This window comes from Salmo trutta, chromosome 5 (assembly GCF_901001165.1).
Source record: "Salmo trutta chromosome 5, fSalTru1.1, whole genome shotgun sequence".
Classification (NCBI taxonomy): Eukaryota; Metazoa; Chordata; class Actinopteri; order Salmoniformes; family Salmonidae; genus Salmo; species Salmo trutta.
The window spans coordinates 30,965,010-30,986,923 of NC_042961.1; the positions used below are offsets into that span (position 1 = coordinate 30,965,010).

Below are 21,914 nucleotides of genomic sequence, written 5' to 3' on the forward strand. Positions count from 1 at the left end.
TTGTAAGTAAGCATTTCACTGTAACGTCTAAACGTGTTGTATTCGGCACATGTGACCAGTGGCGATTTCAGCATGTAAATATTGGTGGGGCAAACAACCATTTTTTTTAGATGCATGGCAGAAAAGCCACAACACAACACTAAACAATACATTAATTGCACTATAACGGTGACAAACAGTGCCCACAAGCTGTTAGGGCCTACATAAAGCTGTTGACAGCGGAGCTGAACTGTTAGGGCCTACATACTGTAAAGCTGTCCAGACAGCAGAGCTTTCCTTTCAGCACCATGGAGTGAATCCTTACCACCGCTACACCTGGCTATCAGCAGAGCCTCATCTGGCGGTGAAACAGTTCATTCAGCCTCATTTACTGCCTTTTAAAAACCCATAGCTGGTATGGCTGACTTGTTTAAATAAATATGGTTTCTACTGACAAGAACTCGATAAGAACTGACTTCACCTTCAATAATTAGCTGTACACACTATGAGCTGTACACACTATGTACATTTGAGCTTTACACACTATGGCATAAGGGAACGATAAGAGGAAAGCCATAACTTCGATAAAGATGTTAATTAGCGAGCTAAAGCAGATGTAGTCAATATGCCTATTTGTTCAGGACTTTTTAAATGGCCAGCGACAGAATTCACAACATGAGCCATTTTTACAGTATTCTCCCTGTATACCAAGTCAGAACCGTATGATAGATAATGGGGGCATATAAGCAGACAATGAAAGCTCTTACAATATTCAATGATGACATTTCTCTAAAACAGGCTATAGGCTACATGTGCACCACCAAGTCAGAACAGTAGGCTAAGTTCTAAGGGAGAGAGGGACAAAATTCTTAGGGTGAGACACATACTAACAGCTACACAACATAGACTTAGTATTACATTCCGATACATTTTATCTATCATTTCTCTTCATATGACAAGAATTGAAAAGGATTTTCCAGTAGATTGTTGACATGATTCATGATGATGACTGCTTGTCTAGCTAGCTAGCTTGCTTGCTAAGATTTAGAAAGTATGTCCAATTTAAAACTACGGTAGATTTAACGTGATTTGACGTAACTTTATCTGTGGCCAATGACCTTGAGCCTACTTGGATGGGCACTTTAATATTAATCTATGGCAGTACCCAAAGGGGCTTTAACTGCGTAGCTCTCCCTGTAGACTCTGTGGTGACGTAATGACCCCATGAGTGACAGAACACTTAGCCAATCATGGCGCAACTAGAGAAGATTACCAATGTCTACACTCTGTGCTTTCGCTGGCTGTACCTCCACCACAGAAAGCACTGAGCTAGGCTAAAACACCTGCATTTTGGAGCTGGCTTACTCAAGAAAGAAACCATGTTTGTATGCGGCTTTATTAACTCAAGGATTATTATTTTTTACATTGTTTGCAAACTGATATGTAACATGAAATAATGCCAAAATAACATGCAAAACAGGCCAATTTTTTAAAATTATTATATAATTTGGTTTGTATTATTTTTTAGCTAAACAGGTGGGTCTCAAAACATGAATGAAAGGTCGCCACTGCCTGTGACAAATACAATTACATTTGATTTGTATGTGTGTTTATATGTGTCCTCAGAGCATAGTGTTATTGTATGAGACACACTATTGTGACCCTATGGAGATCATTCCACTTTTCTATCTTCTCTTCCTCTAGTCAGCCTTGACTACCACCCATGGACCACTTCAAACCTCCATATCTCCAACTACAGAAAATATATGCATAACTGGGCCCAAAATCCACCTTTCCAGAAACAAGTCTCACCGTTGCCGCTTGTTATATAGACCCCCTTCAGCCCCCAGCTGTGCCCTGGACACCATATGTGAATTGATTGCCCCCCATCTATCTTCAGAGTTCGTACTGTTAGGTGACCTAAACTGGGACATGCTTAACACCCTGGACGTCCTACAATCTAAGCTAGATGCCCTCAATCTCACACAAAATTATCAAGGAACCTACCAGGTACAACCCCAAATCCGTAACCATGGGCACCCTTATAGATTTCATCCTGACCAACTTGCCCTCTAAATACACCTCTGCTGTCTTCAACCAGAATCTCAGCGATCACTGCTTCATTGCCTGCGTGCATAATGGGTCCGTGGTCAAACGACCGCCCCTCATCACTGTCAAACGCTCCCTAAAACACTTCAGTGAGCAGGCCTTTCTAATCGACCTGGCCCGGGTATCCTGAAAGGATATTGACCTCATCCCGTCAGTAGAGGATGCCTGGTTGCTCTTTAAAAGTGCCTTCCTCATAAGCATGCCCCATTCGAAAAATGTATAACTAAGAACAGATATAGCCCTTGGTCTGCCCTTGACCAGCATAAAAACATCTAGTGGCGTTCTGCATTAGCATCGAATAGCCTCCGCGATATGCAACTTTTCAGGGAAGTCAGGAACCAATATACTCAGTCAGTTAGGAAAGCTAGAAATTTCAAACAGAAATGTGCATCCTGTAGCACTAATTCCAAATAGTTTTGGGACACTGTAAAGTCCATGGAGAATAAGAGCACCTCGTCCCAGCTGCCCACTGCACTGAGGCTAGGTAACACTGTCACCACTGATAAATCTACGATAATCGATAATTTCAATAAGCATTTTTCTACGGCTGGCCATGCTTTCCACCTGGCTATCACTACCCCGGCGGCAACTTGCCCAAGCCCCCCCCCCCCCCTTCTCCTTCACCCAAATCCAGACAGCTGATGTTCTTAAAGAGCGGCAAAATCTGGATCCCTACAAATCAGCTGGGCTAGACAATCTGGACCCTCTCTTTCTAAAATTATCCACCGAAATTGTTGCAACCCCTATTACTAGCCTTTACAACCTCTCTTTCGTATCGTCTGAGATCCCCAAAGATTGGAAATCTGCCACAGTCATCCCCCTCTTCAAAGGGGGAGACACTCTAGACCCAAACTGTTATAGACCTATATCCATCCTGCTCTGCCTTTCTACAATCTTCAAAAGCCAAGTTAACAGATCACCGACCATTTCAAATTCCACCGTACTTTCTCCACTATGCAATCTGGTTTCCGAGCTGGTCATGGGTGCACCTCAGGCACGCTCAAGGTCCTAAATGATATCATAACCACCATCGATAAAAGACAGAACTGCGCAGCCGTCTTCATCGACCTGGCCAAGGCTTTTGACTCTGTCAATCACCGCATTCTTATTGGTAGACTCAATGGCCTTGGTGAACCAGGTGAGGCAGTAATTTGAGAAGTTAACTACTTCTCAGATAGAGTTCAGTGTGTCAAATCGGAGGGCCTGTTGTCCGGACCTCTGGCAGTCTCAATGGGGGTGCCACAGGGTTCAATTTTTGGGCCGACTCTTTTCTCTGTATATATCAATGATGTTGCTCTTGCTGCTGGTGATTCTCTGATCCACCTCTACGCAGATGACACCATTCTGTATACATCTGGCCCTTCTTTGGGCACTGTGTTAAAACCTCCAACCTCAAAACCTCCATACAACACTCCTTCCGTGGCCTACAACTGCTTTTAAATGCTAGTAAAACTAAATGCATGCTCTTCAACCGATCGCTGCCCGCACCCGCCCGCCCAATTAGCATCACTACTCTGGACGGTTCTGACTTAGAATTATGTGGACAATTACAAATACCCAGGTGTCTGGTTAGACTGTAAACTCTCCTTCCAGACTCACATTAAGCATCTCCAATCCAAAATTAAATCTGGAATCGGCTTCCTATTTCGCAACAAAGCCTCCTTCAGTCAAACTTACCCTCGTAAAACTGACTATCCTACCGATCCTTGACTTCGGCGATGTCCTTTACAAAATAGCCTCCAACACTCTACTCAGAAAACTGGATGTAGTCTATCAGAGTGCCATCTGTTTTGTCACCAAAGCCCCATATACTACCCACCACTGCGACCTGTATGCTCTCCTTGGCTGGCCCTCACTACATATTCGTTGCCAAACCCACTGGCTCCAGGTCATCTATAAGTCTTTGCTAGGTAAAGCTCCACCTTATCTCAGCTCACTGGTCACCACAGCAGCATCCACCCGTAGCACGCGCTCCAGCAGGTATATTTTACTGGTCTTCCCCAAAGCCAACACTTCCTTTGGCCATCTTTCCTTCCAGTTCTCTGCTGCCAATGACTGGAAATAATTGCAAAAATCACTGAAGCTGGAGTCTTATATCTCCCTCTCTAACTTTAAGCTTCAGCGTTCAGAGCAGCGTCCCGATCACTGTACCTGTACACATCCAATCTGTAAATAGCACACCCTACTACCTCATCCCCATATTATTTATCCTCATGCTCTTTTGCACCCCAGTATCTCTACTTGCACATCATCATCTGCACATCTATCACTCCAGTGTTAATGCTAAATTGTAATTATTTTGCCCGTATGGCCTATTTATTGCCTTACCTCCCTACTCTTCTACATTTGCACACACTGTACATAGATTTTTCTATTCTGTTATTGACTGTAAGTTTGTTTATGTGTAACTCTGTTTTGTTGTTTTTGTCGCACTACTTTGCTTTATCTTGGCCAGGTCGCCATTCTTTCGCTCACCAAGCGAAAGGTTTTTTGTATGGAGGTCAATGAGAGTGTCGAATTTGGTTAACAAAATATATAATGACTCATTTGCTACGTGTAGCTTATTTTCTCGAATATACATGTGTACTGATATTAGTAGGACACGTGTCATGCCGGCAACTTTTATTAAAAACACTATAGCGGAGTTGTGCCTGGTCGTCTATAGTTACCACAGCCACAAAGTTATAAACCCCATATTAGGAAAACTATTTATTTTCCTAACATGTTATTTTAAATCTAACCTTAACCACACTGCTAACTTTATGCCTACCCCTAACCTTAAGTTCAAAAAGCTCATTTTAATTTTCGTAAGCAATTTCGAATTTATGGCTGCGGTAACTAGTGAAAACTGTTGTGCCTGTTTACACACGTATCTGCCCGCATTGGCTAGAATGATCCCGCCTGATGTTGCCTCCTCCAGACTGCCTTCCATTTTTTAAGACATGTATTTTCATTGTTAGAGCCGCTATTAATGGCTAATCTGTGTTGACACTCCTCGACCACTTATCCGTTTCCGGGTCACGCGTGAGGTGGATTGCAGTGAGAGCTCGTGTTTTTGTGACTTTCAGCGCCAGCAACTTCGTGTTTGAAATGGCCCTGTTCTGTAGAACCGCAGCACTGCTATTGAAGCCAGGAGCTCTCTCCTCCACTCTCTCTGTCGCTCGTCAGTACAGTGCAGGTAAGAGGTTGGTGCTAATTTCATTTTAGAAAAGCAGTGCCTTTTTTTGTAATGGATGTCATAGACAATGTCATGGAGCTAGTTAACGTTACGTCATTACATGTGCGACGCTTGATGTTTTGCAGATGGATCCTAGAGACGTCCCTGGTTGAGGTTAAAGGGATATTTCAGGATATACTTCCCCGAGTCATATGAACTCGTGGATACCTGGTTTATGCCTCTGCGTGCAATTTGAAGGATGTTGCTATTTAGTGCAAGCACTATTGCTAAATAGCGTTAGCGCAATGACTACGCAAATGGTAGTTAGCATTGGCTCGCAAAACGACCTTAAACTTCCTTCATACTGGACACAGAGAAATACAAATGGCATCCATGGGTTCTTCTGCCTTTGGGGAAGTAGATAAAGGGCATCCTTGCCAAAATCCCGATGTATACCTTTTTAAGGTTACGGTTAGGGTAGGGACTCCCTTTGCATATTGACAGACGAAGAAGCAAAACCAGAGGATTTTACCCCGCCCTAAAATCTGTCCGCGTGAGATAAAAGGATGTATAGGCGTCTATGAGAGAGTGTCGAATTAGGTGATGTTCATTTGATCAATAGAAGTTTCGTGATGTACTGATATAAGTGGATGCACTTGGCTTTCCTGTGTCAGATCTGACTGCCTACCAAATCTGACTGACAGACAGTCTTGCTGATAGATGCACACGGCAAGGCGTGGTTTCATGTAACCACACCCCCAAGTAGGGTACTCCAGTTAGTCCCATGTTTTTTTAAAGTAGTTTTTTTTTACCATTATTTAACTAGGCAAGTCAGTTAAGAACAAATTCTTATTTTCAATGACGGCCTAGGAACAGTAGGTTAACTGCCTTGTTCAGGGGCAGAACGCCAGATTTGTACCTTGTCAGCTCGGGGATTTGAACTTGCAACCTTTCAGTTACAGTAAATGGTAAACCGAATCGTTTATAGTCATCTCTCCTCCTTCTAGGCTTTTTCTTCTCTTGACTTTATATTGCGATTGGCAACTTTCATAAATTAGGTGCATTACCGCCACTGACCTCGTTCGTCTTTCAGTCACCCACGTGGGTATAACCAATGAGGAGATTGCATATGGGTACCTGCTTCTATAAACCAATGAGGAGATGGGAGGGGTAGAACTTGCAGCATGATCTTCTATTTTAGCCCTTGGCAACGCACACGCTCGTTGGCGTGCGCAATTAATGTGGGTGCAATAATTGAATAATATAGATTTCGAAATGTGTTTTGCAACTCTCACACACAGTACGCGAGTGGTGTAGTCAGCCTTTTAGTGTGCACAACACTAAGTTGGCAAGTCAAAAAACTACAGGAAAGATGGTCGTTTAATGTGAGAGGCTCAGCAATGTTAGGATTTTGAAAGTTGTGTAGTGTACACCAGGCATTACCGGTGATGAAGTGCTTCGGGGACACAAATGTATCGAGTAACCGGAGCACACATCTTTCCATCATCATCGTGGTGTAATAGCCTGAAACCATGAGGTTCATCTAACCTAGTCCTCTCCCATAACTCTGCCCCATAGTTAATGTTGCTACGATGAATCTGTGCATGCGAGAAGGTCGGACAGAATAGGGTATTTTCTCATTTGGGCAAGTACTCTCTCATTCGTGACCCGGAAACCGATAAGTGGTTGAGGAGTGTGCCAAATCGATAGTAGGCAAATGGAAGTGTTCTCCCCTCCTCGATAGCCACCTTTCATCGAGGATACTCATGTGTATCTTAGCGCGGAAGAGTTTTGAATTCTGCCACACCCACTTTGAATCATTTTTTGTTTTGAAAATCATACTACTTATTGTTTTATGTATAAAATGTCTTACACAACTAACAATTTTGGGGGGGATCACTTTACACATTTATTTTGGGATCCACCCCTGTAAATGTAATTTGCCTAATGGCACACATGTGGAGAAGGACCGTCTCATTTCAAGCAAACGCAGTTCCATCCACCTTCACTCTCCTCGACAACTCTCATTGTTTAACTTCGACCTTTTAAAAAAAGTAGACGAGAGAGGACGGCGGAAAGTGGAGGTTAGCAAATCTAACTGATAACAGGCAGGGAGTCAGATCGGGCGAGGTGCTGCAAGTTAGCTAGCAGCTAATATGATGGCTTGTACCTGTAGCTAGCTAGGTTAGATAGCTAGCTTGCTATGGTGAGAGGCAACAGTGAGCTCTGTTAACTGGCTAGCAACCCGTTTTTACTGTATACATTTGCTTGATTTGGTTTGTATTTTACTTTTCCATTTTGAATAAAGTCTCAGTGGCTACTGGCTAGCTAGCCCACTGGCACTAGCTACATTAAAAACAAGAAAGACATCCAACGAACACTCCTAGGTAAGTGTCTTTTTTTTATTTTGTAATTTCACATTTGGAAAGTGCATTGAAACAATTAGCTAACTAACTAGATAGCATGGTAAAATATTTTCTATCACACCCAGCTAGTAAGTTATGATGCACTGAAGTTACTTGAGGGGATTACTATGGTATGTTGGCCCACCATCTAACAGGTGAGGATGCTCTCCCATAGGAAGCAAGGGCTGGAGAGGCACCAAAATATCTTGAAAATGCTAACCTTTGCATAATTTGTGGTCATTTTTCACGTTCTGTCTCCATAGCTGAGAGAAACCGAGGAGAAATATCTCTTTGTCCCCAATACTACTACTAATGTTTCTAACTACTGATGAGGAAGAAGAGGGTGGATTTATCCATTGTTGCTAAACTGTGTTCAGTGAAATTTACAGTGCTACTTTGTTACCAGAAACTAGTCACATGTTCAGTAAGGTATTCTGCAAATAGAATTACAATACAAAAATGTTCTTGCTCCTCAGTGAAGTTCTGCCAATCATATGTTGGAAACCATTATCAAGGAAACCTAGTTGAACCGCTTGTGTAAATGTAACATATTTCTTGAACACCAGTGATTTTAAGGACAAGAATAATTGTTACCTGTAGGACAATATCTCGATCACAGGTCACTAATAAAATACTGTAATTGTGCCGAGTGATTTCTATGGCATGGGCATAACAAATCAATGAATTAATTAAACACTGTTATCGGCTATTATGCCTCTCAATTTCCAGTTGTCATTGGCAAGGAAAAAGTCGATATGCAGTTTTTACACAGATGGCTTGCTGCTTTGACAGTATGGAGTCAAGCAACAGCATTACTGTTTCAAAATGTTTTGTGTCACAGTGCTTGAGGGGCAGAGCAGGAAGGTGGGCTTCCTATCTCCTGATACCGTGATGATGCACACTGGCAGAGATGACAACTAGTGTTTGTAAAGACTGTCTCACCAAGGACGATCTGAGACTGTAAAGATGGTCCAAAGGGGTCCTTCACACACACACTGTGCCAAAAAAAAGTATTTTAATGTGTTTGATCAGAATGATTGCAGTAGGTTATGTCCATCTACTCATCCCTTAAAATGTTGACAAATACATACAACTTGATAATTGCCTTACATGTATATCCATTGAGGAGAAGGTTGTAAATAGCTGCAGTGCAACAACCAAGGACATCTAGCTAAATGACCACACAACTTGCTAGCTATATTATATTGACAGGTCGTGGCAAGAGTAACTATGGGGCGGAGTTATGGGAGAGAAGCAGCAAATCGGCTTCCAAAATCTTTGTGACGCAGATCACTCGGCTATCTTGTCAATATAATAAATAATCTTTAAAGATGGGTAAATGGTTAGCTCACTGTCAAGAAAACTGACCACACAACTGTTATTATGGATCAAAATGCAACAGCAAAAGTAACACATTGGTGTTTAGTTATACCACTGTAGTTAGATCCTTTGATCACTGTCTGTATAATGTTAGCTACTAGATAAACGATAACCATAGACCAATATCTAACATTAGCTAGCTAGCTAGTAGCCGGTTTAAAACTCAACTCCACGATTTACGATGTAGTTGAGCAGCGACTAGTGTGGGTGGACTGGAGCTCAGGCATCACATAAAATTAAGTTGTTATAAGAAACTACTGATTTTCAGCACCCAAAGAATAGCCTGCATTTACACACATTATGCCTGGATACAGTCTTTAGCTGTGGTATATTGATCGTATACCACAAACCCCGAAGTGCGTTATTGCTACTATAAACTGGTTACCAACGTAATTAGAACAGTAAAAATAAATGCTTTGTCATACCCATGGTATGCTGTCTGATATACCACTGGTTTCAGCCAATCAGCATTCGAGGCTAAAACCAGTCAGTTTATAATATGCAAACATAACACACCCACATCAAACCACCCCTCCAAGACGACTCTCGTTTTGGCTTCAGTCATGGCCATTAGCATTTCTTAATGAGCAATCGTCAAAACAAGGCCAAATTAGGAAGTGCAGTCGCCCTTTAAAATATGTAACTATTTTGTCATATTTTAATAATTTTATATTACACCAATTTCCCCAATGTGGACTTTTTTTTATAGATCTGTATATACACTACCGTTCAAAAGTTTTGGGTCACTTAGAAATGTCCTTGTTTTTGAAAGAAAAGCACATTTATTGTTCATTAAAATCATCAAATCTAAATCAAAATTGATCAGAAATACAGTGTAGACATTGTTAATGTTGTAAATTACTATAGTAGCTGGAAACGGCAGATTTAATAAAAAAAAAAAAAAATGTTTAATGGAATATCTACATAAGCGTACAGAGGCCCATTATCAGCAACCATCACTCCTGTGTTCCAATGGCACGTTGTTAGCTAATCCAAGTTTATAATTTAAAAAGGCTAATTGATCATTAGAAAACCCTTCTTTTGCAATTATGGTAGCACAGCGAGAAAACTGTTGATTTAAAGAAGTAATCTTTAGACTAGTTGAGTATCTGGAGCATCAGCATTTGTGGGTTCGATTACAGACTCAAAATGGCCAGAAACAACTTTCTTCTGAAACTCATCAGTCTATTCTTGTTCTAAGAAATGAAGGCTATTCCATGCAAGAAATTGCCAAGAAACTGAAGATCTCGTACAACGCTGTGTACCACTCCCTTCACAGAACAGTGCAAACTGGCTCTAACCAGAATAAAAAGAGGAGTGGGGAGGCCCGGTGCACAACTGAGCAAGAGGACACAATAGTCATTTACAACATTAACAATGTCTACACTGTATTTCTGATCAACTTGATGTTATTTTAATGGACAAAAAAAAAAGCTTTTCTTTCAAATACAAGGACATTTCTAAGTGACCCCAAACTTTTGAACAGGTGTGTGTGTGTATGTATGTATGTATGTATGTATGTTCTATTGTTTCCAGTATGTGTCTTTTATATTATCTCTAATGTATCGTTCATGTAAAAAACCTGACTGATTTGGATGAATAAAATCGGACAATACCTTTTTAATTGTATGCTCTATACATTTTGCAAGGATTTTGGCTTCACAACACTGAAGTGTAAGGGGTCTCCAATTTTTTTTAGGTGGACTTGATCTTTATATTTAACATCTGAGTCCTGTTTCAGTAATAGTGAAATCAGACCTTGCTTAGTATCTGAGTATCTGATCATTTTTATAGGAGTGGTTAAAACATGTTAATAACTGACCTTTGAGTACATCGAAAACAATATGATATACCTCAACTGGCATGCCATCCAGCCCTGGAGTTTTCCCAGTCCTTGAAGGTTTTAATTAATTGCATATAGATGTTCCTCCTCTGTAATTAGGCCTTCACATGAGTCTTTCTGTATAGCTGTTAATTTTACACTAGTAATAGAAAAAAATCCTTACAATTAACTTCAGTTAATGGAAATGGAGGAGACTGAAATGAAAACATATGCTTAAAGTGCTTTCTCTTTCAAAATATTGTTTGGTGAATCATGGATGAATCTGTCATTTGTAACAAGTTAATGTAAAAAAAAATTGGTAGCATTTTTGTTGAAGACAAAAAAAATATATAATTTGGTGCAATTTCCCCATATTCCATCCAGTTCGCTTTATTTTTATAATATATTACACTTTATCTTTCTTGAATGAGTTCCTCCATTTATTTTAGTTTTTCCTCTAACTTATTCTGTGCCTGTTAGTAATATAAACTCTGTACTGTTAGTTCCTCTATTTTATTTTTAAGATTAACTCAATTTTTTTATTTAAAAAAATGTTTGCCCCCTTTTTCTCCCCAATTTCGTGGTATCCAATTGGTAGTTACAGTCTTGTCTTATTGCTGCAACTCCCATACGGACTCGGGAGAGGCGGTCGAGAGCCATGCGTCCTCCGAAACACAATCCAGCCAAGCCGCACTACTTCTTGACACAATGCCCACTTAACCCGGAAGCCAGCCGCACCAATGTGTCAGAGGAAACACCGTACACCTGGCGACAGTGTCAGCGTGCAATGCGCCCAGCCCGCCACAGGAGTCGCTAGTGCACGATGGGACAAGGACATCCCTGCCGGCCAAACCCTCCCCTAACCCGGACGACGCTAGGCCAATTGTGTCTCTCGGTCGCGGCCGGCTGCGACAGTGCCTAGATTCGAAGCCAGACTCTAGTGGTACAGCTAGCACTGCGATGCAGTGCCTTAGACCACTACGCCACTTGGGAGGCCAAGATAAACTCTTTTGACCTAAATTGTTTTTGTTTTAAAGATTAATATTGATTTGCATGGCCTCTAAAGGCACATTTAAACATGTCCCATACAATAAGGGGATTGGCTGTACTTATGTAGAGAGAAGTCAGTTATAAATTCTTCTGTCTTGGTTAAAAACAATTTGTTATCCAGTAGGTTAAATTTCCAATATCCTTGCCCTCGTGGAAATTCTGTAAAAGTGATGTGTATACCAATTATTTGATGGTACGACCGCATTCTGTCCCCTATCAACACTCTTAACTTTTGGTGCCAGCAAAAATGACATAAGAAAGTAGTAAAGACGACTAGCTTGATTGAGGCTCACTAGGTCAGGATATTTTAAGCCTCCATATATCCACTTGTTCCAATATATCCATAATAATCGTAATTTCCTTAAGTGCATGAGGGTGATTTCCTTTACGGTCCATTGAGGTACTTAAAACCGTATTTTAGTCTCCCACCATAATAATTGAGTCATGTATTGCCTGTAAGCTCAATAAATTATTATACAGTACTATTCAAAAGTTTGGACACACCTACTCATTCCAGGGTTTTTCTTCATTTTTACTATTTTCCACATTGTAGAATAATAGTGAAGACATCAAAACTATGAAATAACACATGGAATCATGTAGTAACCAAAAACGTGTTAAACAAATCAATCTATTTTATATTTGTGATTCTTCAAAGTAGCCACCCTTTGCCTTGATGACAGCTTTGCACACTTTTGACTGGTGTTTGGCGATTTAGGCCTGGCTCGCAATCGCCGTTCCAATTCATCCCAAAGGTGTTCGATGGGGTTGAGGTCAGGGCTCTCTGTGCAGGCCAGTGTGGCTGAAATCGCAGAATCCAATAACTTGAAGAGGTGTCCACATACTTTTGTAGATATAGTGTATGTTTGTGAACTTACCAATTTAAGAAGTACCATGATAATTGAGTGTCCATAAAGCTGTACCATGATATTTGCACTGGTAAGCTTACTGTAGCTGGACTAAGTAAACCTCTAATTGTCCTCCAATTTTCCACTCGCTAAAACCTCCCCCCCATCTCCAGTTGGGTTATCGTTCCAGTGACTGGCTGACCATTCCAGAACACATGGATCCTAGGGTCTTTTAAGAGATAGGGGCCCGTCCTTTAAAAATAGTACATGGTGCCACCTACAGTACAGAACCAGATCTGCAGCCAACATCATTTTGAATGCCTTCGCCTCGGTTGTATTGAATCTAGTTGTTTAAAAATATGTTTTGTGGCAGCCCCTGGGAGTCAGAGGTGAAACTCACAAATTAAGACAGCGGGAGACCGTTTTGCGGGGCTCAAACAAAAGTTGTTCTATATTAAAGGTAGGGGGTAACAGGGAGGGTAGAAATACAACTGAAAGGCCTTTGAGGTAACGGGTGGGTCATTCGGTGTCCGGCGTGGCGGCTCACTTGCGCCAGGTGGTGTGCTGCCCAGGAATGGGTCCTCTTCCTTTGTGGGCAAAGAAAGGGAAGAGAAAGAGAGAGGTGAGTCAAACATTGCCTGGTATCATTTTTGGCATCTGATCAAAGTGCTTATTTATCATACTCACTCCAGTTTTTCTAAGGTCTACAGTCGCTGCCAAAAGTTTTAAGAATGACACAAATATTAATTTCCACAAAGTTTGCTGCTTCAGTGTCTTTAGATATTTTTGTCAGATGTTACTATGGAATACTGAAGTATAATTACAAGCATTTCAGAAGTGTCAAAGGCTTTTATTGACAATTACATGAAGTTGATGCAAAGAGTCAATATTTGCAGTGTTGACCCTTTTTTTTCAAGACCTCTGCAATCTGCCCTGGCGTGCTGTCAATTAACTTCTGGGCCACATCCTGACTGATGGCAGCCCATTCTTGCATAATCAATGCTTGGAGTTTGTCAGAATTTGTGGGTTTTTGTTTGTCCACCCACCTCTTGAGGATTGACCACAAGTTCTCAATGGGATTACGGTCTGGGGAGTTTCCTGGCCATGGACCCAAAATATCGATGTTTTGTTCCCCTAGCCACTTAGTTATCACTTTTGCCTTATGGCAAGGTGCTCCATCATGCTGGAAAAGGCATTGTTCGTCACCAAACTGTTTCTGGATGGTTGGGAGAAGTTGCTCTCGGAGGATGTGTTCTTAGGCAAAATTGTGAGTGAGCCCACTCCCTTGGCTGAGAAGCAACCCCACACATGAATGGTCTCAAGATGCTTTACTGTTGGCATGACACAAGACTGATGGTAGCACTCACCTTGTCTTCTTTTCCGGAGAAGCTTTTTTTCCGGATGCCCCAAACAATCGGGAAGGGGATTCATCAGAGAAAATGACTTTACCCCAGTCATCAGCAGTCCAATCCCTGTACCTTTTGCAGAATATCAGTCTGTCCCTGATGTTTTACCTGGCGAGAAGTGGCTTCTTTGCTGCCCTTCTTGACACCAGGCCATCCTACAAACGTCTTCGTCTCACTGTGCATGCAGATGCACTCACACCATCCTGCTGCCATTCCTGAGCAAGCTCTGTACTGGTGGTGCCCCGTCCCGCAGCTGAATCAACTTTAGGAGATGGTCCTGGCACTTGCTGGACTTTCTTGGGCGCCCTGAAGCCTTCTTCACAACAATTGAACCGCTCTCTTTGAGGTTCTTGATGATCCGATAAATGGTTGATTTAGGTGCAATCTTACTGGCAGCAATATCCTTGCCTGTGAAGCCCATTTTGTGCAAAGCAATGATGACGGCACGTGTTTCCTTGCAGGTAAACATGGTTGACAGAGGAAGAACAATGATTCCAAGCACCACCCTCCTTTTGAAGCTTCCAGTCTGTTATTCAAACTCAATCAGCATGACAGAGTGATCTCCAGCCTTGTCAACACTCACACCTGTGTTAACGAGAGAATCACTGACATGATGTCAGCTGGTCCTTTTGTAGCAGGGCTGAAATGCAGTGGAAATGTTTTTTGGGGATTCAGTTCATTTGCATGGCAAAGAGGGACTTTGCAATTAATTGCAATTCATCTGATCACTCTTCATAACATGCTGGAGTATATGCAAATTGCCATCATACGAACTAAGGCAGCAGACTTTGTGAAAATGAATATTTGTGTCATTCTCAAAACTTTTGGCCACGACTGTAGGCATACCTTCGGCCTGTCTGCCCAAGTGCCCGAGTGACTGCACCTCTACTTATACTAATTTGGGGTAACGAGGGACAGGTGGGACCAATTCCAGGTGCCATTTGGTTGCAGCACCTGGACTGGGTACTATTAGTGTTGGATCACCAGCCCTAGTTGGTGCCTGTAGAGGTGTCCATGGTGCTGACTCACCTTGGCCTATCTAGCCCTCTGGAGCTAACCATGGTCCTGCTCCTTTCTTTGTAGCTCCCAGCTGTCCCCTGGGTTGCCACAGTTTATATGCAATATTTTTTTTAATCTTAATTTATTCCCACAATTGACGAGTAATATGCGTAATAATATAAGCACTTCTACGCAGGATTGTTACCCATAACGGCCGGTAGTAGGAATTTTACGTTTTTGTCAACCGACGTGAGATGCATACACTCACTTAACCCACCACTCCCAAACAAACACTTCTGCAACTCTCTCCCCTTCTTCCCATAGATTGACACACACACACACACACACACAAGCTCTAATGTTCAACAGTTGTTCCATCCCTGAGCTCAACTCAAGAGAAGACTTGATGTGTGAATGCATATAGTTTGGCTGTTTAAGAAGGCATGTCCGATTGCCAAATTGAGCAGAAATGGGAACATTTTCACCACATAAAATTTTGTGTAATTACACATCCTTTTTGTTTCAGATTGGTGATGTTAAAACAAAAGTTTAGTCATCAAATAAATTTATGCTTTAAACAGGTTAATATATTTGGTTGGGTCCCGTTGATGTTGTTTTACTTGCCTGTCCGTTGCAGGACCTAGAACGCCATTATACTTTTTAAGCTCAAATGGCACATCATTTGTGGCACTTTCTGTATAAAAGTCGAAGGCCAAAAACAAAAACTCGGATTTGACAGTCAAGCTATCACTAAAATAAAAGTCAACCCCTTTCCCTATGTAGAACTACCTGAGAGGTGATGATTCGTTGAAGTTAAATAACAAAGCAACTGATTTGTTTATGCCCTGTTTCGGCAGTCTCCCAGAATCCCTGTCTGACATTCTCGAATTTAGATAACTGTCTTCAACAAATTCTCTTCTATAACCAGTGATGTAAAAAATGATCCGATTATGTGTAGCCTTTGAATGGGGTTAGTTTAAACAGAGCATACATCCCAAACATTTGTCTCCCGTTCTATTGATTTCAACGTGATATCGATGGAAGTGATAAAAAAATTTTTACGCTTACCATGTTGGCGACCTATTTGAATCAAAATTCAACACTTCAAAATGTAGCTCGGTGTCTTCTGCAAATTGTCCTGTAACCAGTGGTGTACAGATTATTCTCAGATTCCTGTGGTTTTTGAGCTGTGTTAGTTTTAACAGGAAGCTTTTAACCTAATCTCCCCCATCTCGCTCTATTGATTTCAACGTGATAATCGATAGGAGTGATTGACAAGTGTTGTGTTTCTCTTTCTGTTCTGGTGACCTCCGTATCAAAATGCAACATTCCAGACTGCAGCGGACTGTTTTTCTGCAGGTTGTCCTCTAACCAGTGATGTTAAAATCTCTAGTTTCAATGTGGTTTTTGAGTTGTGGTAGTTTCAACAGCGCATATAACCTGATTTCAGCCTAATCGATATGAGCGATTTATTGCCACTTGTCTAAACGACAGGGTTTTCAGTGCATGTGCAGTTTATAAGGTGCTTGTTTAAAAAAAAAAAAAAAAAAGTAATATGATTACTATTGTTGCACATGTATATGGTACATGTCAACTTTAGGTTTTCAATATATACTTTCTGCATATTGGTTATTGATTTGGGCTATTTATGAAAATGTCTATTAATAGCAACCTGTGTTGGTCAGTCCGCTCACTCTCAAAAATATCAGGATATCAGCTTGCTGAGCCATCCCACCTGCATTAGTTGGAGCGAAAACTTATGCTGCGTAACAGGCCAACTACATTGCAGTAGCCTGTCGGTTCTCACAATGGCTGCGTAGTTGTTTAACATATCAGCTTATCACATCATATGATGGGAATCATAACCTATTCAATCTGGTGCCCGACTGCACCATCGATGCCATGCAACAATTGCTCGTTGCTGCACACAGCATGGCTGCAATGTAGTCAGCCTGGAACGCCACCTTGGTCACATTGAATTAATAATCCTCTAATTTATTGTGCAACTCTGTGTGTCTGTGTGTGTGTGTGTGTGTGTGTGTGTGTGTGTGTGTGTGTGTGTTTAGGTGGTCAGTATGAGTACATCCTGGTGGAGAAGCGTGGAGAGAATCAGGATGTGGGCTACATCCAGTTGAACCGCCCCAAGGCTCTGAACGCTCTGTGTGACGGGCTGATGCTGGAGTTGGGAAAAGCGCTGGATGCATTCGAGGCTGACGGAACAGTGGGCGCCATCGTCCTTACTGGCAGCGACAGGGCTTTCGCAGGTGAGGTGTGTGTGAACGAGAGGGAGAGAGATGAGTGTGTGCACACGCATCTTGTGTCTTACACCTGAAAACTGTGTGTCTCAGCTGGGGCTGACATTAAGGAGATGCAGAATCGTACCTTCCAGGAGTGTTATGCCGGGAACTTCCTAGCCCACTGGAACAGAGTCTCTACCATTAGGAAACCAGTCATCGCTGCTGTCAACGGGTTCGCTGTGAGTACACACACCTCAGTCAACAGGTAGTCTGTTATAACAGTATACACTAGAGGACTTCACGGGTCCAGAAATCTGGAATGGACCGGTTGACTTTGCCACCCGGATCCGATATGCATTAATTTGAAGTGGAGTCCCGTTCAGAATGGACTAGAGGGCATTCATACCCATTGCAAAAAGTCCAGTGGAAAAACGGACCCAACGGACCCACGTTCGGATCCAAGAGACCCGTTCAGATCCGAGAGATGAAAGTGAGAAAGAAACCTCTGACCTGGCACCATCAACAAATGAGTGATATTGACCAAATTAGCCACAGTAAGGCCTACGTGTCCTTAAAAACAGCCTATAACAAATAAAAACACATATATTCCTTGTTTCGATGTGTGGCATATTCAAAACGTTATAGACTATTGTTTTATTGGTTTTTACAATCCTTAACAGTGATTGTCCACTTCCAGGTTCAGCTGTCAGAGATTTGAGAGCTGAATGAATAAGGGTGTGCATGCATAGGCCTATATGCGTCCACTGTATAATTGGCCTATTTAAAAAAAAAATATATATATATATATATATATATATATATATATATATATATATATATATATATATGGAAGAGAAGCGAGAGAGGGATTCCGGCGGCATGTTCCCCAATACCGTCATGCATTTCTTTATCCTTGCCAGATAGGCTACTACTGCTGTATAGATATACTGTAGGCTTACAGGAGGCTAATTTGTACATTTTCGATCAGAATATTTTTTTTATAAAGATAAACATATTGTTAGATTATAGAAGTACTGGTAGGCCTAAAACATGCTTCCTCACCTCATGTTCAACTGTCGGGAGTCCGAGGGAGACGCACTGCCTTTTCCACACCACACCAAACCTTCATAAAAGTTTCTAAACTAACCTAGCGGTTAGATCATTGGGCTTTTAACCGAATGGTCACTAATTCGAATACCTGAGCCGACAAGGCGAAAAATCTGTCTGTGCTCTTACTGCTATGGCTGACCCTGTAAAACTAAACATTTCACTGCACCTATTCGGTGAATGTGACAAAACATATTCTTCTAATATCAAAAGTAAGTAAAGCCATTGTTTTAAGGAAAATATTAAAAGACTATATATTATATTGTGGCAAACACATTACAGTTGGAACTTAAAGGGGAATTTCACCTTGGGGGAATCTGGGCTTGTTTTCATCATGTCCAAAGCATTTCTAAGACTGAGATGTTACACACATAATTGCCCAGGAGGAAGGCAGGTCTGGGCTTCGTGCGCTGAATGATACAGCCTATGACTGCTTCCAGTGTATTGATGGGGGTGAGATCTAAAATATACATGTAGTCCTGCTTTGTGGCATTTCTCGAAGGCTCCATGTTATACTGATCACACTATACGTGTTTGTGCATGTAGATATGGTTCTCCTTGTTCGATAGAGCGTCTTTCTGCAATGTTCCTATTGGTGGATTCATTGTTAAATAAATAAAAATTCCAGTGCAATGTGCAACGCCACGCATCGGCTGGAGTGGTGTAAAGCTCGCCGCCATTGGACTGGAGCTGTGGAAACGCGTTCTCTGGAGTGATGAATCACGTTTCACCAACTGGCAGTCCGACGGACGAAGCTGGGTTTGGCGGATGCCGGGAGAATGCTACCTGCCCAATTCATAGTGCCAACTGTAAAGTTTGGTGGAGGAGGAATAATGGTCTGGGGCTATTTTTCATAGTTCAAGCTAGGCCCCTTAGATCCAGTGAAGGGAAATCTTAACGCTACGGCATACAATGACATTATTGACAATTCTGTGCTTCCAACTTTGTGGCAACTGTTTGGGGAAGGCCCTTTCCTGTTTCAGCATGACAATGCCCCCTTGCACAAAGCGAGAACCATACAGAAATTGTTTGTCGAGATCAGTTTGGAAGAACTTGACTGGCCTGCACAGAGCCCTGACCTTAACCCCATCGAACACTTTTGGGATGAATTGGAAAGCCTACTGCGAACCAGGCCTAATCGCTCAACATCAGTTCCCGTCCTCACTAATGCTATTGTGGCTGAATGGAAGCAAGTCTCTGCAGCAATGTTCCAACTTTCTAGTTGAAAGCCTTCCCAAAAGAGTGGAGGCTGTTATACCAGCAAAGGGGGGAGAAACTCCATATTAATGCCCATGATTTTGGAATGAGATATTCGACAAGCAGGTGTCCACATACTTTTTGTCATGTAGTGTAATTGATGAGGATTGACATTGGTTATGATTAGCAATGACCATGGATGCATTTCAATCTCACATAATTATAGGCATGACAAGATAGGATTCCAAACAGATGTTATTAACAAGCATTTTATATCCAGCAAGCTATCTCAGATTACAAGCAAACAGTGAGGAGAAACAATAATACAACAATTTACTGTTGTAAATCTCTAAAACTGAAGTTGGTTTTACAATTTTTAAAAAATGATTTCCCCAAGCATGCCTGATAGACATGGCTGTAGGTAGATACATTACTACGGTCTGGTCACTGTGCAAAGGTTGAGAGTTGTGCCACATTTCTTTCTATTATGCTAGAAATTGTTGTAAATGTAATCTATGTGCCTGTGCACATGTATGCATGTTCAACTACACTGCGTGCACAATTATTAGGCAAATTGTATTCCTCTGGATTAATTTTAGTGTTGAACAAACACAATGCTCTCAGTCAATCCAAAATGTTATTCACTATTAGTGTGCACAATTATTAGGCAACTAAATTACAAAAATAATTTCTCAACTTATTCTCAATTTTTAGAGTAAGTGTAACAGATAAGTAACACAAAATGACAATTATATAACATTTTTGGCCTTTCAAAAATATTCAGTGACCAATATAGCCACCCTTATTTTCAATAACTGCCATGAGCCTTCCATCCATGGAGTCTGTCAGTTTCTTGATCTGTTCACAATCAATTTTCGCTGAAGCAGCAACCACAGCCTCCCAAATGCTGTTCAAAAAGGTGTATTGTCTTCCATCACTGTAAATCTCACGTTTGAGAAGGGCCCACAAGTTCTCAATAGGATTTAAGTCAGGTGATGAAGGGGGCCAGGTCATTATTCAGGCATCTTTGAGGCCCTTGCTGGCTAGCCAAGCAGTGGAGTACTTGGATGCATGTGATGGAGCATTGTCCTGCATAAAGATCATAGCCTTCTAGAATGCTGAGGACTTCTTCCTGTACCTGGAATCTTCCAGAAACTGGCAGTAGGTTTGGGAGTTGAGTTTCAGTCCATCTTCAACTCGAAAAGGTCCAACTACCTCATCCTCAATGATAGCAGCCCATACCAGTACCCCTCCTTCACCTTGCTGGCACCTGACTCAAAGTGGTGCCCTGTGTCCATTACTGATCCAGCCACGGGCCCATCCATTTGGTCCATCAAGAGTCACTTTCATTTCATCTGTCCATAAAACCTTTGAAAAATCTGTCTTCAGGTATTTCTTTGCCCAATCTTGACGCTTCAACTTGTGAATCTTATTCAGTGGTGGTCTTGTTTCAGTCTTCTTGACCTTGGCCATGTCTCTGAGCACTTGACACCTTGTACTTCTGAACACTCCAGGTATCAAATCAAATTTATTTATATAGCCCTTCGTATATCAGCTGAAATCTCAAAGTGCTGTACAGAAACCCAGCCTAAAACCCCAAACAGCAAGCAATGCATGTGAAAGAAGCACGGTGGCTAGGAAAAACTCCCTAGGAAAAACTCCCTAGAAAGGCCAAAAACCTAGGAAGAAACCTAGAGAGGAACCAGGCTATGAGGGGTGGCCAGTCCTTTTCTGGCTGTGCCGGGTGGATATTATAACAGAACATGGTCAAGATGTTAAAATGTTCATAAATGACCAGCATGGTCAAATAATAATAATAATCATAGTAGTTGTCGAGGGTGCAGCAAGCACGTCCGGTGAACAGGTCAGGGTTCCGTAGCCGCAGGCAGAACAGTTGAAACTGGAGCAGCAGCATGGCCAGGTGGACTGGGGACAGCAAGGAGTCATCATGCCAGGTAGTCCCGAGGCATGGTCCTTGGGCTCAGGTCCTCCGAGAGAAAGAAAGAAAGAGAGAATTAGAGAGAGCATATTTAAATTCACACAGGACACCGGATAAGACAAGAGAATACTCCAGATGTAACAGACTGACCCTAGCCCCCCGACACAAACTACTGCAGCATAAATACTGGAGGCTGAGACAGGAGGGATCAGAAGACACTGTGGCCCCATCAGAAGACACTGTGGCCCCATCCGATGATACCCCCGGACAGGGCCAAAC

At 41.9% G+C, this 21,914-nt stretch overlaps 1 protein-coding gene across 1 annotated transcript in view; it reads left to right on the top strand.

The window, feature by feature from the left end:
- Window positions 1–4,997: 4,997 nt before the first annotated feature.
- The window catches only part of echs1 (enoyl CoA hydratase, short chain, 1, mitochondrial), a 32,618-nt gene continuing 15,701 nt past the window's right edge, over window positions 4,998–21,914 (top strand). The window contains exons 1-3 of the mRNA XM_029753357.1: window positions 4,998–5,266; window positions 17,222–17,419; window positions 17,504–17,631. Coding sequence (XP_029609217.1) covers window positions 5,179–5,266; window positions 17,222–17,419; window positions 17,504–17,631 — 414 coding nt within the window. The 5' untranslated portion in view covers window positions 4,998–5,178. The remainder of the gene's footprint in view (window positions 5,267–17,221; window positions 17,420–17,503; window positions 17,632–21,914) is intronic.